General features: G+C 36.5%; 1 protein-coding gene across 1 annotated transcript in view; it reads left to right on the plus strand.

Moving 5' to 3' along the window:
• The first annotated feature begins 2,292 nt into the window (after positions 1-2,292).
• Positions 2,293-18,977, plus strand: part of MS3_00009360 (uncharacterized protein) — a 46,886-nt gene continuing 30,201 nt past the window's right edge. Inside the window, exons 1-9 of the mRNA XM_051217724.1 lie at positions 2,293-2,435; positions 2,478-2,632; positions 2,665-2,823; positions 4,268-4,453; positions 5,606-5,746; positions 10,911-11,027; positions 13,174-13,366; positions 15,055-15,328; positions 16,661-17,495. Of these exons, the coding sequence (XP_051065160.1) occupies positions 2,492-2,632; positions 2,665-2,823; positions 4,268-4,453; positions 5,606-5,746; positions 10,911-11,027; positions 13,174-13,366; positions 15,055-15,328; positions 16,661-17,495 (2,046 nt within the window). The 5' untranslated portion in view covers positions 2,293-2,435; positions 2,478-2,491. The remainder of the gene's footprint in view (positions 2,436-2,477; positions 2,633-2,664; positions 2,824-4,267; positions 4,454-5,605; positions 5,747-10,910; positions 11,028-13,173; positions 13,367-15,054; positions 15,329-16,660; positions 17,496-18,977) is intronic.

Here is an 18,977-nt window from a genome sequence, read left to right on the forward strand (position 1 = left end):
AACGTCTAATATCCCAGCCTATCCAAGGATTACCGTGCTTCTTCTTCTTCTTTGGAACTGTTCAGGGTATGTACGGTTGAGTTGTGTGATTGTGTAACTGCCTGAAAAGAGTCCGTGCCTCTTGTACTGATGCCCTCGAGTCTATCTCTCAGTTTTCAGTCGACGCTGCGGAGTTGATTGCCTCCATATCTGCCTCCCATATATTAGGACGGGCCGGCGCGACTGTCTGACAGGCAATCTCAGTCATGAATTTGAATAAGATGACTGCATGGTCACTTCTCCCTTGTGGTGGGAGAAAAGACATTTGACCGACGTCATCACTATGTGCAAAGACTAAATCTAAAAGAGAAGAAGAGTTCCTTAAGTCATGTCTCTTGGGGTTTCTAATGTGTTGGATTAAAGTTAATCCAATCGAGGTTTCTAACAGTGTGTAGTCGAACGACATTATCGATGACCCTACTTGTAAGTTAACCCAGTTTATATATGGTGTACTAAAGTCGCCTACTACAAGGCTTTTACCCTTGTTACACCAGGACTTAAGTTTACTTAGCAGAACATCATCTGCTACACATTCTAGACTGCGATATACTAAAACAAATTCAATATATTGCCGTCTACATTTCAGCTTACATCACACCAGTTCATATGCCCCTGAAACATGTGCTACTGTCTCAGCTACTCTTATGGTTAAGGTACTTTTCGTGTACAGGATAACCCCACCTCCCCTACGGTTTAATCTATCAGCCCCACTGGTTAAAATACCAGTCAACTGAATTTCATTATCTAATACTTCTGACGTTAACCACGTTTCCGAGACAGCAATAACATCTGGTTTTTCTTTATCTACCACTGACATGAGCTTCGCCATTTTATTTAGTAGGCTGCGAGCATTTGTGTAGCATACCTTTCAGTCTGTAGAGAACTTTCCCTTACCACGCAGAGTGGTTTGGGGATCGTTTTGCTCTTTGAAAACCTGAAGTACGAGGTTTTTTTCGCCGTTTAGGCGACGCTCATTTATTTCCACTTCTGCAGCTCGTTTCCTAATTCGATCAGCTAGGCTGAGATCCTCACGGGCGTATATTCCGGATCCAATCAGTTTACGTGAGTTACCTAGAATCAGGTTTCTTTCTTCGACAGTGGCAAATGTAATCTTGAAGAGGCGGTTTTTTCGAGGACTTTCAAACTCCACCTTTTTCCTATTCTATAAAGTTTACAAATATTAACTGAAACTGTATCTGGGAGTAGTTTGCTTATTAAGGACTTAATATGACTGATATCGTGTTCGAATCTAGCCTTTGGCTTCTTATCGGAAAATTCTCCTAACTTATGAAAAATGACTGACCTCTCAGAAAGATCTGTCTTGACACGCAGTAGAGTTTTTATTTCTGTTACCGTCTCTTCCAATGACTTGCTAACCAGCTGTGTCTTGGTTACGGCTTTTTTCGTCTCATTTCTTTTTCTCCGTACTGAAGTCCATTTTTCATCACTCAGGATAGCCACAACGGCACTACTTGGAACGGTGACAGTCTTATCTGGGTCTTCAATTTCCACTAGAGGTGTATGATTAGCGATGTCAATATCAAGACGCACTTCTTTCCTCGTTAATGTTAACGGAGATTTCACTTTCTCGTCAATAACAGTCGTGTGTTTAGCGGGTCCGGTAACAGCACGTACTACACTGACACCGTCAGTGCTCATGTTATCAGCGCAACCGCCGGCGTTTTTCTTACAGGCCAAATCCAATAGGCTCGCAGCCTCCTGATTTAGTAACTTCTTATTTGTATAACAAAACATACAAAGCCAATGCGAGTTAGGCTTCGAGCATCTTTTGTATGCCGTAGGACGTGTACACATCTTATGGTACCACTTTTTACATTCATCGCTTTGCATTTCTTCCTCAACAAGGAACAAGCAGTTTGGTTGTACACATTTATAAGTCTTACTAACCATTGCATTTTGATTAAAAAGGTTTAAAACGCAATATGATCACAATGTGAACATGAGTGTCAGTCAATGAGTAAAAAAAAGGTACCACAGGACAAAGTTTAGCAAAAATTTCAAACCTTAATCAAGGTACTTTTAGCTAAAGTAGACCAGGAATGCTTTTTGGTGCAACAAATACACATAGCAAGGATAATGACAAGTACAAAAATCACTGCTCTTTTTGAAAATCGCGCATTTGTGTGCAGTAATTGACAGATTTGACATCACATATGACAACAGGAATCGGCACTTCCCTTCCGAAACTTGTGTAGATTGGATAATAAATTGTACAAAGTACATTTCAGCCTTCACAGGCTCGCAGTCAAATTTCTGCGGTTTCAAGGTCGACATGAACTATTGTGATTACCAACGGGTTCGCCGTGCGTAGTCAGTTATTCGAAAGCTAGTCAAAAAGAACGTCTTGAACCTTTTTGGATACGTTAAGGATATAAGTAAGAAGTTTCGCAGGACTTATAAACCGTCGTGTCACATAGACTCAGTGTGAAGAATGTTAAACCCTGAGATGTTTCTTGACTCGGATACAGAAAATGATCTTATACAAGACACAGTTGTTGCTTTCACTTCACGGCACTTGACAGAAGCGATTGAGGGGCAAGTGTTGTACCAGGAAAAATATCACAAGGAAAAGGTAGTCTTTCCATAAATGTTCGCATTCAATAGATCAAAACCCTAACAGTTGCTCTGGTTATTTGCCTAAATATTGATATTGATCCTCCGGATGTACAAAAAATTCCACCTTTCTCAAGAGTGGAAGCATGGGTCGACCCAACCGATGCTAACAGTCTACACGCTCTAGGCAATATCGGAAAAAATCTTCAGGTAACTAAGTTTTCCCATTTTTTTCCAATAAGTTGTGAATGTCTTGCTTTAATATTATTTATTTTGATTGATATTTATGGATTTCCTGACACGCAATGATACTTTCCACGTTTTGGTCGCTTTCGCATCGTAGAACGTTTTAATTTTTAAGCGTTTTAGTTGACATGTACCCTAAAAATTCATGTGATCGATCGCTTGGAAAGCAATAATTAATCGCTCACTAATCAGCCATCTGGCTTAAAACGTTTACGTGGATAATTCAGAAGCAGAACACTTTTCGTCTAGTTCAGATTATCTTTATTGATCAGTTTTTCTAGCTCACTAAATTAAGTTGTTGATTAGTAGCTAGTGTATCTGATTTTCAGTTATTTGGTCACATGTTTTAATCTCGATTCGTCTTTTACCTGTGTGTGGGATTGTATCTTGACGTGGCCCTACTGTCTTGTGGATCAAACCTTTACGTCAAAGTTTCCGGACGTGGTCCCCTAAGAAAACCACCTACTTCAGTCTCAGCATACGGGCAATATCCCAGCCCGCACACAAATCAAGTGACTTGTGTGGCGCATATGTATTTGATGCCACTTTGTACCAATATTTTTGTTCAAATAAATAAGTAATACCACGTCTGTTTTTCGTTTTATCGCTTGTTTCACATGGTCGCGACACATTTAATCATTATACCAGGTTTTAATTCTTCCTAATAATCTGAACTTTTTGAAATAGTATTGGATTCAATTGTTATGATCTTTGGGATTTTACAGATTAGTGATTATAAACCCTATATGTCAATACACCAAATCAATCATTATAGTTTAATTGCGTTCATTGTTTTAGTCTCGCCATCTGTTCTGCTATCAAAAATGTTTAACTTCAAAATGGAACACCATTCTACTAAATTCTTTATTTTTGTTCATTTACTCTTCGTAACTTCGTATCCAGATATCTTTTACACTAACAAACAGGTTTTACCACCTAGGTCAAAGTTGTCTGGATATCAGACATATTTGTCCACCTTTGTGAACAAACTCATTAGCAGCATGCAGATATCTGGTTAGAATGATCGTAATTGTGCATGTACCCAATGGCCATTTCCTAGTTATTATTACTGACGGCTTTGTTGTAGTCCTCATATTGCGCTCGTGTAATTTTTATCCACCTTAGTTGAGATGTCAATAGAATTAAAGAACGACATTGTATGTCCATGGAATGAAAATTCACGTAGAAACATTTCAGAAGTCATTTTCTTTGAATAAGTATTATAAAATTTAATGTACAATCAACCCAATGCTCAATTTATTCGAAATTATCAAATCAAACCTTGGTAATGATACCTAAAAAATTTAATGTAGTTCAAATCATTGTTAGCCTTCCTGTTTTATTAGTTTTAGTAGTAGTACTTACTATCTCTTTAGTTAATTGAATGTTCTCTACTTTAATTTTTCAGGCCCAATACGAACGATGGCAGCCTCGTGCCAGATATAAACAGTGCCTTGATCCAACTTTAGATGATGTGAAAAAATTGTGCCTTAGTTTAAGACGCAACGCAAAAGATGATAGAATTCTATTTCATTACAATGGACATGGTGTCCCTAGACCCACCGAGAATGGAGAAATATGGGTTTTTAACACGGTAAGTATAAAGGGATCTTTAAATTTGTTCCTTGGACATTTTTATGCTTTGTGTCGTACTTTAGACTATTGTTATGGATTACTTGGTAAGTTTAATTTTAACCTCGACTATCTATATGTTAGTCGTCCAGGATTGTCATTTTTCAATATAATAACGAAAAAACTTGTTTATGTATTCAAACTTAAGCCACACGTCTGGTGGTTCTGGGCTACTAATATTTGTTGACTTTGTGAGTAGTTTTAAATGTGTAAACCTTAATTTTAAGTCTGTGATACCTCGGTTAGTCAGGTGTGAGTTTTGTAGGCCTGAACTTTTCTAGGTCTGTCGACCACTACCTCGCTGATATATTCACTCTTTGTGTTCTTCTAGACCTTGAGTTCCAGTAATCCTTCATACAAACCTTTACATGCCATTATTTTATTTGTTATTGATCTTGTTAATTTAATCTCGTCGTGCTAATGTGCTTATAGGAACTTAGATAAATACACACGTATGCCAATCTCTACATTGGTTTTGGCTGACTGATGCTCTTGTTCTCGTCTATCATCTCTTATTTACCAATCAAATAATAATAATGAGCACTTAGTATTCACGTTTTTAGTAACAATTAGATATTTTGGCAATTAAACATAACTACGATACTTGTTTTTGATGGCGATAAGTTGTATTTTGTGTCTAAATTCATTTAATTGTAGTTATTATTATTCTTGTTCTTACTATTATTATACTGGGGAATCATTCCACATAATTACAAAACATTTTTTTCATATAATCATGTATGATTTTTTGAAAGATCAACTTCGTTTTACCTTATTGTACTAATCTCAGGTATGTGTATCCTATAACACAATCTCTTTTGACTCTTAAAAACTAATGAGTTAATAATGAAATCATTCGAATTCTAAACAAATAAGTCTTCAGTTTGAATCCGATTTCATCCAATTCAGGTTAGTAGGTCGGATAAAGTATGATTTATCTACGGACAGCAAAATGTATCTTTAAGCTGAATAAATCACACTGAGTATTGAGTAAATAATTTGCATCAAATAATAGATTTAATCTTTCTGAAAATATTCAATAGTATTTATTTTGATATATGCTTATTATTAATTAACTTTCATTATCTTGTTCAAAATTGTTTTTATTTTGTAGAAATTTACTAAATATATACCGTTATCATTATATGATCTACAAAGATGGTTAGGTGCTCCAACCGTTTATGTATTAGATTGTCAAAATGCTGGGAGAATAATACATATGTATGAAGTTTTCTGTGAACGTCGAAAAGCTGAAGTGAGTAATATACTGAAAAGAAGGAAAAATGATCAAATGTTTTGTCATGACTTGTAGCTTGTGTGCCCTGTTAATGTATAACGTAACGATACCGCCAATTAGAGAGCAGTGAATTATCAATCGGATCTATGACACGTAAACTCGTACGAGCAGTCTAGAGTCCTTATTGGTCCTACTTCCTGCTTAGCTCAACGAGTTACGTCCAGAACACCAATCTCAACCTCTGCAATATGAATCATTTATTTCAAACATACTGTGTTTTTATACCAATCAGACAGACCACATCGTACCGTAAAATAGGAAACAACATTTGTACAAGATTTAGCCAAATGTGGCTGTGAATATGGGAGGTAGTAATTGATAGACTGGACATAACTCAAGAATGATAAATCGTACAATAATAGTTCATAGGTCAAAATGAACCTCATAATAAGAGGGACATAAATATGAATAGTTTAATTATTTAACAATTATATGCATAGTATTGGTCCATAAATGGATCTCAAAAGTTACCATTCATTCTTCTTATCAGAATATAACATGTTTTTAGATAATTTCCTTATAATACAAGTCTATGCATATTCAGTCTTTTTAGCTATATATTTTTTAATTATCCGGCTCAGGGTATATATATATATATATATATACCTTAAGTTCAGAGCTTGTGCTTATGAGGATCCTCTGAGAAAAACATTTGTTTGGTTTTCGGCGTTCGAGTTTTATCCTATCCCTCACATAAATTATAAAGCATAAATCTACAGTTAGCTACTGAATTACACTTGAATCTCACCTAGGTATGTTTCTTTAATTGCAATAATACAAGGTCATAGAATGAAATATTATCTAATATATTATGTTATAGTGCAAAACATCTATATCTATCATATTTATTGTTCTGTGTACGACAGATGTATTGATTTTCATTCATTCATGATTGACTACTGATTAATTTGACAAAGTAACAATACTATGTAAATAACTACTGCTAAATTCACTTTTGAAGTATAGTTCATAAAATTGACCTACATTAATATATTAGAAAATGAGTTGTTTTGTATTTATAAACCCATTAGCATATTTCATACTGATGTAATGAAGTTCTGATTTCAATTAATTTTTTAAGGTGAAAATATACTGCTGAAATCCATGCAGATGACGTTAAGATTCAAATTTAAACGTTGACAATTTCTTGATAGTTGAAACATTCGAATCACTAGTCTCTGGTAAAATGAATCACATTTTGAATTGTCGACTATTGAACCTACTATGTTATTGATCTCAATGAAGATTTTTGAAAAATTCGTAATTCTCGTGACTTCATTTAATGTTGCATAATTTAATCCAGAAGTAGTTGGGACATGCGTTACTTATGCCGATTCATCGCCTACTTCGACACGGAATGTTTGTCGACATGGAAGTAGGTTGGAAGAAAGCTATGGGCTAACCAAAGCAAGACTCAGCATCAATCTATGACAACATTGACTATTGAAGTGGACCGTGTTTTTGGGGCTAGACTGCCTTTTAAGAGTTCGCGCGATAACCACGACCGGTGGTTGTAGGCACTATTTGATATGCCTCAGAATCAATCTAAGTATCCCAGATGGTTTCAATCTTTGTTTATCCTTGAGTTTGAAAGTTTATTTTAAAAGTAGACAATTCATTTTGTGGATTCCTTTTTTCTTCTTAAATCATGTTATCAGTGCCTAATCACTTGCACACTCCACCCCTTTCAATCCTCTTCGTGTAGTTTTGTTCTCGGAGCTGAATGGTTTGGTCGTGGAGCTTTCACTGTTCTTCTGAACAACATCATCATCAAAAACTTCAGGCAGAAGTGCAGTGTTCGAATTTCTCCACATATGACTCAGCTTGTCCTAAAGACCTCGATCTTGACTGGCTATTGTTTACTTCTCTGTTTTGACTATATCTCCCATTGATTTAATTCTTGGTCCTTTGTTTTTATCAGAGTGGGGGTTTGTGGAGATTGTAGTAATTTTAATAGTTAAATTCATGAGTTTGAGTGGTTGATAGACTGGATCGATTTCAATATGTTTATTGATTGCTGTTTTACCTGGGTGCCAAGCTTCTAAAAAATTTAGTGTTTTAGGATTCCCTCTATCCAGTATCTTAACATTTTTTCAGTCGAATATGTGTTCACAGTTGTTCACATGCATTGATATATGCGAGGATACGTCATGGAGTTTGACCGCTAATTGATGTTCGTGCAGGTGAAGGTGAAGAGGGCGCCCACTTTCTCCGATGTAATGTTTTTCGCATTTGGAACAATTTATTTTATAGATGATGTTCGGTTTTTATTCTTTTATCATTTCGTTCTTTGGTTTGCATAGGATTGATTGAAGTGAATTTGTTGGTTTGTGTGCTACACCTATTCTGCTTGAGCTACAAATCTTCATCATTTCAATCCTCTCTTTGTTCTCCTTCCTCTTTTTATTTCAATCTCCTGCTGATAAACATGTCAGTTCTTACTACATATACTATTTATATCTGTCCATATAAGTAGCGCACACCACACTACCACTGATGCTGTTATTTCACTATTTTAGCTGTGCTGATGTGGTAGTGTAGTGAACGTGAACACTAATGGGGGCAATCAAATGTATTTGAATACAAAATTACGGAACATCTTAGTGAAATCTGAGAACTATACAATAAATAGTTCATTTCCAAAATGTCAATCAATTGTCTCACACCTTGATTGTTCTTTCGTTCCCACACCAGTCATTCTCTGTTCTCATTCTCTTTTCTTTGGTCCTCTTAACCTTCTGCCTTCAGACATTTCACTTTCGATTGATGATACATACTACTTATATCTGTCGGTATCACACCACAGTAGGACAACGCAAACCGATACATCTGTGTACCAGATTCATAATGTTTATAACTGATTGACTTTAATCCGAATAATTTATGGCGAATCTTTCATTGTCGCTATTGGATAATAGTTTCATCTGATCGAAGTGATCTTTACAGAATTATTTCACCCCTATCAAATCCACTCAATCTAATCATGTTATATTGGATTGATTGTCTTTGTAAATTTTGTTAATACTGTTGTTAGATTGACCTTTAATCATATGATTGATCATTTCACATCAAAGTTCATTGTTGTTGACTAATTCTTAATAGACACAATTAACTAAACATAATGTGGATTCGATACCTTTTTCAAACTACAAATGCATGATAGTGAAATTTTAGATATTAGTTGTAATATATATATTGTATACTAAGTGTCATGATCATCTGATTGCGAATCAATTAGAATCATGCAGTTTGTAAATGGCTAATTATGTAAAATGAGAATATGTGCATATGTTTATGCTAAAGGTTCAATAATAAATGTATATAACTCATGTTAAAGTGATCCAGATTTTGAGTAAATGAATAATCTACTTGTTCATAGTATTCCTCTCATACTTTTGTTTCATATTTACAATGTCATCCTGAAACAGTTTGTGATTTCTTTGGAATTATTTGGTTTATCACTAAACAGAAATTTCATCTAACCTTCCATGTATTAATGCATACTCTGTTGTGAGGTAGTAACTCACTGAAGACAATGGTGAATGTGTCGCTCAATTTCGTGGATTAGTTGAAGTTAGACATTAACACCGTTGGATGCCGGCTCAGTGCTTTAGTGGTTAAGTGCTCGGGCGCGAAACCTGTAGGTCCTGGGTTCGAATCTCGCAGGGGGCGAGGTCGTGGATGCGCACTGCTGAGGAGTCCCACAATAGGACGAAACGGCCGTCCAGTACTTCCAGGTTTTCCATAGTGGTCTAGCTTCAACTGACTCATGATCTTAACCATTGAAAATACTCTGAAATGTTTGTCCTGTAGTTGATTGACAAATATATCTCAGGTTTCCCGGAAACTATTAGTGTTAGGAAGCCAATAATCAATCAAACTGAGTCTCTCATTTTTCACAGTGTAGATAGGAGAACATTACGGAACCTTGTTCAGGACTATGGTGTTCCTAAGGAAATCGTCAACGTCATACAGAATTCATACAACGGACTACTGTGCAGAGTTGTTCATGAAGGATAGCTGACAGATGCATTCCAAGTGAGGACCGGTGTCAGACAAGGTTACCTACTCTCGCCCCATTCTATTTCTTCTGGTGGTTGACTGGATTACTACAACCTTCAAATCTGATGGGAGCCACGGAATACAATGGACAGCGTGCATGCAACTAGACGATTTAGACTTTGCAGATGACCTAGCTCTTCCACCCCATACACACAAACAAATTCAGGTGAAGACAGCCAGTGTAGCGGCAGTTTCTGCATCAATAGTCCTCGACATACACAAGGGAAAAAGCAAGATCCTGAAATATAACATGAAGAACACCAACCCTGTCACAGGTGAGGGAGAAGCTCTGAAAGAGATGGAAACTTTCGCGTACCGGGTCAGCACAATGGATAAACAAGGAGGATCCGATACAGATGTGAAGGCAATGATTATTAAAGCAAGTATATCTTTCCTACAGTTGCGGAACATATGGAACTCAAAACAGCTGTAAGCTCACATCAGTCATAATCTTCAATAAGAAAGTCAAGACAGTTCTATTGTACGGAGCTGAAACTTGGGAAGTACTGCAACCATTATCAAAAATGTACAAGTATTTACAAACAATTGTCTACATAAGATACTCAATTTCCGTTGATCGGAAATCATCAACAACAGACTACTGTGGGAGAGAACAGACCAGCTTCCATCTGAAGAGGAAATTAGAAATCCTGAATGGAAACGGAAAAGAAAAAAATCACAGAACACACTGCACCGGGAATTAAAGGCAGACGTCACAAGTATGTATACCAACTGGAAAAAATTGCCTAGGACAGGAGTAGATGGAGAATGCTGGTGGGCAGCTTATGTTCCTCCACGAGGGGTAGCAGGTGTCAATAAGTAAGTAATTCATCTATCGACTATATTTAGCATAGATGCATAGAGTTTTAATTCTATATAGCAAATAGATTAGTAAGATTGTGAAAATTCATCATCTCCAGTTGGATTATTATGAAATATGTATGTATTAGTTCACTATCTTCTCCAACTTGCAATAATGATTTGCATCTGATTGAATTAAATACAATCTTTTTTTGTTTTGTTTTAATAATAAATATATTAAATGAAAATTTGATTTTAGGCAGCTGTAGTTGAACAAAGACAAATGGAATGTGATGGTAAAACTGATCAATCAGAAACATTTCAATGCAATCATCAAACATATTCTGGATCAAATTTTCCAAATATTCATAATCAAGTAATATTTAACGAACGTTTTAGTGTTTAAAAGTAAATTTGGTAAACTGTCAGTCAATCAGTTACAACAGAATCATATATATATATACGTATGTCCAACCACCGACTGCCTCGACGTGCGATGTTCAATGGTATAGGAGTAGGTTTGAAGAAAGCTAGGGGCGGCCAGACCATAACATGGCACAAATTTATGAAGTTACTGACAAGTGGACTGAGCCATGTTGGTAGGTCTAGACTGCTTGATTGGGATCCGCGAGACGATAGCAACCGATGATTAGAGACCCTGAATGACATGGTTCAAAATCGTTTGCAGTGGCGCAGGTGCATCCATTCTTTGTGTTCTCCAAACTTATAATCTCCTGAATTCTTCATGTCCCTTATTTTCTTTCCAAATTTATTTCACTGTATTATACTCCTTGAATAACATCTTCAAACCCTAATCTTTCCGATTACTGCTTATACTCTTACCGCCTTTACCACCACAGGATTTGAATCGACAACTGCATCTCTGTGCTAATGTGGTGTGGCAACTCGATGCTTAACGGTTCATCAATGATATAAAGTCACGTTATTATTCAGTGCTGTAGCCAGAGATGTTTATCTTATTTCGAGGATATCTAGTTATAAATCAAAATATTTACATGAATGTCGATTACAGTATTCAATGTCTCCAATTTAGCAGATGGTTATCAAGCATGTACCACATTATTTTATTTATCTAAACACTTAAACATTGATACCAAGAGCCACTAAACTATGTATACACCACACAATCATTATATTTGTATACAGGTTTAGATGCTGGCTAGGTGCTCAAACTAAAGCAACTGGTTTTCTTAGGGGGCTATTCCTTGAGTTGTTTGACGTAGAGGTCTAATCCATAATTCAGTGGAGCAACGTTAAGATAAGTGTTCTTATGGTAGCAAGTGACCAACAATAGGTCCATACTCGATTTGTTCCATGTAACACATATGGACCACTGATTTGAAATGAATGTTTTCGGATTCCCCTAAATGGATCGTTCGTATCCATGAATCTGGTTTAAGTCCACATCGAATATTCGGTTTTCGTCCTGTCAATTTCACAAAGAACAAACCTGTCGCTAGAAGATAAACAATTAGTAAGCGTTTGCTGATAGTATCTAGGTGTGGCTATATGAGAGGATTTGTAAAGAAGAGGGAGAACGGACTCTTCCCACTTTCAGCCGTATCAGGTCATTTGGGGGCCTACTACATGAATATTTTTAGATAATTGAAATATCATTGTAACTCTATTATCAAGTACAGATGCATTTACGTGGCTATTTAACAGACTATGAAGGTCTACTAACTGCTCAGTTAATCATGATTATGCGTAAAAGTTAATGTAAAAGTACACAGAATCAGTCATTTTGTGTTATGCATGGACGAGATAAATTGTATTACAGTTAAACGTATATGTGTGGCTGACACTTCTTGGTTGTGCCCACTCTGAAAGCGAAATTCATTTTGATTTGCTGTCTAGATGCACTTGGTTCGTGGATAACACGTTGCCGTCTTTAACGAAAGAAACTGAATTCAAGTTCCAACGTGAATATCAAGACTGGAATCCAGGTACATCTAAAAGTGATGAACCGAAAATAGAATGAAACACCCATACTGATCTACAATACTAGCCACTGTTCGTCTATTTTATAAAATAGTTTTCCATGTTTTATTATTTCCCTTATTATCTTACCCATTCTTAATATTAAGTTAATGTTGTGTATACTCTGTCAGCTTAGATTGACTTTTCTTTTTTCCACTTTTTTTCTTCTTCATTAATATATTATTTATATTGAATTCATTAGTCGATTTCAGCCAGACCACCACCTTCTAAAACCTGGAAGCACTGTACGGTCGTTTCGTTCTAGCATGAGACTTCTCAGCAGTGCGCATCCAAGATCTACCATGCGGGACTCGAAGTTCCTGGGTTGGGGTCCCTCATGCGCGATCTTGGATGCGCACTGCTGAGAAGTCCCATACTAGGACGAAACGACCGTACAATGATTCCAGGTTTTAGAAGGTGGTGGTCTAGCTGAAATCGACTCATGAATTTAACTATTAAAAGATTCGAAAAAATTATCACAATCTCCACAAACACCCATTCTAACTTATTTATATCTTTAGGCCACATTACCATCATCCTCCACTGCTCATGTTGTCAGTATGGAAAATACATTTATGTTGGCTGCATGTAGTAAAGATGAAGATTTACCACAGAATCCAAATCTTCCAGCAGATTTATTTACTGCTTGCTTAACTACACCAATCCGTATGGCACTTCGTTGGCACTGGTTACGTCATCAAGAATATTTTCCCGGTAAATCTTATTCTCTTTTTCTTTTTCTTAAGAGGTGGGTATTGATGTTAGACAAATGGAATTAACGTGAACACGTTATTTCAAATGGGTTTTCTATTAGTGTAAAAGTAGATTAAGAAAAAGCTACTGTGTGTTCCAGATCAAGACGTGAAGTTGTTGTGATTGTTGATCTGAACCACATTGAGGTATGTGAACCAACTTGGTTGGAAGTACACACATTGATGCTCAGTCAGTCGCGATCAAGTTAGAGAGTGGCAGATATATGCATTAGGCTAAGTTTTCATGCTACATTATCATGAGATGAATTTCGGTAGATGAATAACAAAAGAATCGAAATAATTTAGCCGCCATAGTAGTGGGGAAGATTTAAACTTGATATTGTAGGTCGAAAAAATGATGAAAGTCATAAACGAAAGAATATTAGAACTCGTGACCTTGAGTAAGATAATGAGTGCATCTGTCCCATTTGTGATCCATTATGAACCATCTCACTTAACATCTCGAACTAATAATATGGTATTTATATCGCGGATATCAACCAATTGGTCTACATCTTCCAACATAAACCAATAGCCAGTGGTTTCATGAAATTATGTCGTGTGTTGGTTTAATTTCTTTAACCTTTTTCCAACGCATTCCCATCTCAGCCAACATTACCGTATCGGGGTAGACGATGATTATGAATACAAACGATTGTCCTGTTAGTTATGGAGTTAACAAATGGCATAGATTTTTACCAAATTTTACATCAGTCAATGATAATGAAGATGAAGCTTTGATTACAAACGAGATGATCTTGGTGGCTGTTAGCGATATGAGGGACGTTGTTACTTTCCAATAATCTATACTGTGGCCTAAAGAGAATACTAGGTTAAGGGTGGTCATTTAAACTTAGGAACATGATAACAGTGCCTAGAGGACAACTATACATAGAATAGGTTGTGAATGTAATAACTCCGGTACATTTTTAAAGGTCTTACCTATTTATTTATTTGAACACATAAATATTGGTACAAGGGGGCACCAAATATATATGCACCACACAACAACAATCGGTCCAGTAGTAGTTATCATTGATATGTGTGAGGGCTGTGATACTGCCCGGGTGCCCAAACTGAAGCAGGTGGTTTTCTTAGGGAGCCACGCTCGGAGCCTTCGACCTAATGGTGTGATCCATAAAGCGATGGAGCAACGTTAGGAGATGCAATCCCATGGTAGCCGGTCACCGACAATAGGTTCATACGCCATTTATTCTCTCAGGATCCTGGAGCTCATGTGCATCATTGGTTTGGAAACAGGGTTTTCTTACTCCTCTAGGTGTCCACCAACCCGATAAACGCATGAGATATTCGCTTTTCGTCCTGTCAATTTCGTGAACCACAATTCTGCCTCGAGAAGGCAGTGAGTAGGACCTCCCTGACAGTGGCTGTATACGCGTGGCCATATGAGAGCATTTCGAGAGGTGGGCGGGATCTCTTCACCCTCAACGGTACCAGGGTATTTGGGGGCTTATGACCGGCGAGACTGCGATCCGCAAAAAGGGTATGGTTTTCTTTATCTCGGGTCAACTAACTTATTGACTATGATTAATCAAATTATTTGGTTATTTTAAATCATAAATTCTTTTAGCCTTAATGTTTTTTTCCTCGTAACTTTTCGATCACGTTATCACCAATAATTGTATACAGGCTACCTAGACGAAGCTTTATTAGATCGTATACCTGGCTCTCATTCAAATCGTATGTCATTACTTGGTGAAATTAATTGGATATTCACTGCAGTAACTGATACAATAGCATGGTGTAGTTTTCCATTGGATATATTTCAAAAATTATTTCGTCAAGATTTATTAATTGCTAGTTTATTTAGAAATTTCTTATTGGCTGAACGTATTATGAAATATTATGGATGTCATCCAGTGTCAGCTCCTCTGTTATTACCAACTTATCAGCATAGTATGTGGTAAGTATTGATAACAGTGCTAGTATTAGTTGTTGTTATTTTCTTTTCTTTAATCATATTTAACACTATGAATAGAACTGTGTTGTCAGTTGAATAAATTTGGATCCTTTTTGTGCTGAATGAGATCTAAATACTGATGGTTGTCGGGAGTTTGATTAACCGGTTATTATTTAATGGTGGTTAAATGGTATCAATTATCCGCTCCCAGTGAATTATTTGCATTATACAACACAATTATTAATGAGCAACTAGACCTTCATTCACTCCCCTATTAAAACCTTAAAAATATACTACTAGTGAGTGGTATAGTTAGATTTGTTTTTCGTTACGTGTTTAGCCATTTAAAATCGTTTTTTATTTTCAGGTCTTTTGGTGAAAATCAAACTAGTCTTTGAAAATTCGAAAATGTTGTAGTAAGACATCATGATTACTGAAGTTCAGCCGTATTAAGCGTGTTAAATTAAGCAGTTTCCACATTACTGGTAAATGACCGTTGTGAAATAATCTTGAATTGATTGAAGTTTAAAACAAGATGGATCGTTAAAATTCAAATCAATATTAGTATGAAGATAATATTCTCATCACTGAACATTATGATCGTGGCTTCGGTTTCTTGCGAAAAGATTCCTAACATCTCAATTCACTATCTCTTCCTAGGGATTGGAACCTAGGTCTTCTAGCGTAACAGCAAATATAATACGATAGTACCTGAGAGTTGGCATTCAACCCAGCTAAAATTATTTTTATGAAGTTGAGATGCGGTCGTCAGCCTAATTGATTCTATAATCTGATGCTTTCTATGCGGATGGTTAGGGGATTGAAGGCGGCCGTTATTAGTAGTCCATAGGTTCGTGCTAGTGACTCACATCTTGATTCTTAGTGGATAATGATCCTGCCTTCGTGGGATAGTCATAATTTAAATATTTTGGATTAGTAGATACTCGTTAATGTAAAGTTTGAATATCGTTCTGAGGATGACATGTATTACTAACGAGTAGTACTAATTGGGACGAGATTTCTGTGTCAAAGAAAGCCTCTTATCGATTGGCTCCATTTTATTTATTTCCCGTTTTAATTTTACCTACCTCTATGATGAGAAAACTATACTGAATAAGAAGTACTAGTCAGTGATGACTAAACTACACTTTTTCCTTATTCATTAGTTTAAATCTGAGAGGTACAATTTTTCGTTTCTACTGTATTTAATCTTTCGTTTTTCTTTGTGTATCCATGTGTTGTTAACTCGATCTTTGTTTTGTACTGTATTTATTCCCCCCTTTCTTTCTGTACATGTGTCTGCGTGTTATTCTATTTGTATCCGAAATAAAAAAGGGATGCATGGGATCATACTGTAGATCGTGTGATACATTATCTACCAAAAATGTTAAAAATCATTGAAGGTGGTAGCCTATACACTGAGAAATTATTGCCAATAATAATTCCCAACTCAAATACGGTTGTCAATAATAATAATGGTGGACTATTAATGAAAACAGTCAACAACAATTATCCAAATTCAAACAAAATTACTACCACTACTACTAATAATAATAACAATGGTAATAATAATAATAATAATAATAATAATAATAATAATAATAATGGTAATAATAATCGTATACCAGGGCCACCTTGTCCAACTGGCAATATTCCATTGGATGTGTGTACAAATCGTGCTCGTCATTTTTCTACACAACAACAAACTCACCTATTACAACAACAGTATCAACGACAGGAAATTCCACAAGGAATCCACTCAGGGTTATTACCATTGAAACCAGTCAAATCAACTGTTCCTTCAGTTTGCGTATATCCACCAAATAAGTCACATAGTGATAATAATAACGATGGCAATAATATCGCTATTTCACAGCAACCATTGACGAATCCAACTAATCCTGACTTGATTACGAGTTGTGATGTTGCGTCAACCATGACATCAAGTACGGTGTCCAATGTGACTGTGTCGTCGACTTTCGTGTCTACAACAACAACGACAGCTGTTACAAAATCAAGAGCAGTTGGTAAAGCTGATCATTTGAGAAATCATCCAACCAACCAATTGATTGATACTCATGAGAAGAAATCTCAACTGAATCATGATTGTCTTCAGTGTGACAATAATGATCGTTCTACAGCTAATGTACTACAGTATGGATTGCCTCCTGTAAGTATTTATTTTCATAAAGTGCCAATTTTATTTTGAACTGGTAATTTGTCTAATAAATACATAATTTAGGCTAACATTAGTTTGTTTTATCATTATAAGTATAATTTCACCTCTGTTGTCCTATCTCCGTTTTCATTGTTCAAAATATCTCTGAAAGTCTTCAAAAATCAGACTCCTTGTTGTCTTGCATTTGTTTATCTCTGCGTTATGCTATTCCTGTCCTTGTGTTAAGGATGTTTTACATTTTGAGAACAAAATATAATCTTAGGTGGGTTAAGTTTGTTGATGAGTAGTGATAAGTCGTGCTACTGACACGCGTAGAATGTTGGTTCCTATAAGCCCGACTACATCTACCTGTTAAGTGGAACAATGGAGAAAAATATGAATTGTGAGCGAATGCTTTATTTCAAAGTTTGTTTATGTACAGAAAAAAAAACGAGAACATTCCTAGAGTTATGCATTATACTAGGCTTCTGGAAATTTCTGGAACCATACCCAATATAGTAGCAGCGTAAGTAAGTATTTAATAAAAGCTGAAACACGTGATTCTGCATTTTCCAAATATTTCTCTGAAGACTCTATTCAACTCTGATTGAATAAAACATTTCCCGACGTTTCTGGGCCTCTAGAGACTTTGACGAGGGATATTTCGAGGTTCTCCCGACAAGCAAAATAAAGTTACAGCAGGATCGCCACTGGCTTCTATTCTGAGCCATATCTGATAAAGTCTCGAGCCACTGTCTTACACCATCTCTAGGACCCAAACCACGGAGTCATGAAGGTCGGACAGAAGCCAGTCATGTACAGTTTTCTTTCATACCACGAAACCACGTCATACACTGACCACCTCTCCGCTTTCTCCAGCCAGTCCCAGCGCCGGCAAACAATGCACGACGTGGAATTCTCTGGGACGACATTCGGAGAACATGTTCAAGCCACCGAAGTCGATGTTTCAAGATGGTGACACGAATTGGATGATCGTCTCTGTGCCCGAACACACGATACCGAACTTGTGCATTACTAACATGGTGTTGCCACTGGATGTGAGCAATCCTTCGGAGACAACGATGATGAAACACAGAGAGTCGTCTAGCATCCTGAACTCAGAGAGGCCATATTTCACAAGCATAGAGCAGAACTGCTCTCACCGACGCGTTGTAGATCTGACCTTTTACAGTCAGACTAACATCACGAAGGCGCCAAAGATGGCCCAGATTGGCATAAACCGCTATGGCTTTCATTATACGTGAATCGATCTCATCACTTACGCCACCATCAGAACTTATGAAGCTACCCAGATACACGAACTTCTCGACTACTTCTCTCTGCTCACTGCCCAGGGTGAGTGAAGGTACAATGCGGTTATTTATTTACTCATTTATATCCACAACCAAAAACCTTAGTATATCAGTTCGCGTATTTATTGGAGAAAGCATTGTGTACTCATAGATTTATTGGAATTTTTCACCTTACAACTTA

The sequence above is a fragment of the Schistosoma haematobium genome, chromosome 5 (genome assembly GCF_000699445.3).
Source record: "Schistosoma haematobium chromosome 5, whole genome shotgun sequence".
Lineage (NCBI taxonomy): Eukaryota > Metazoa > Platyhelminthes > Trematoda > Strigeidida > Schistosomatidae > Schistosoma > Schistosoma haematobium.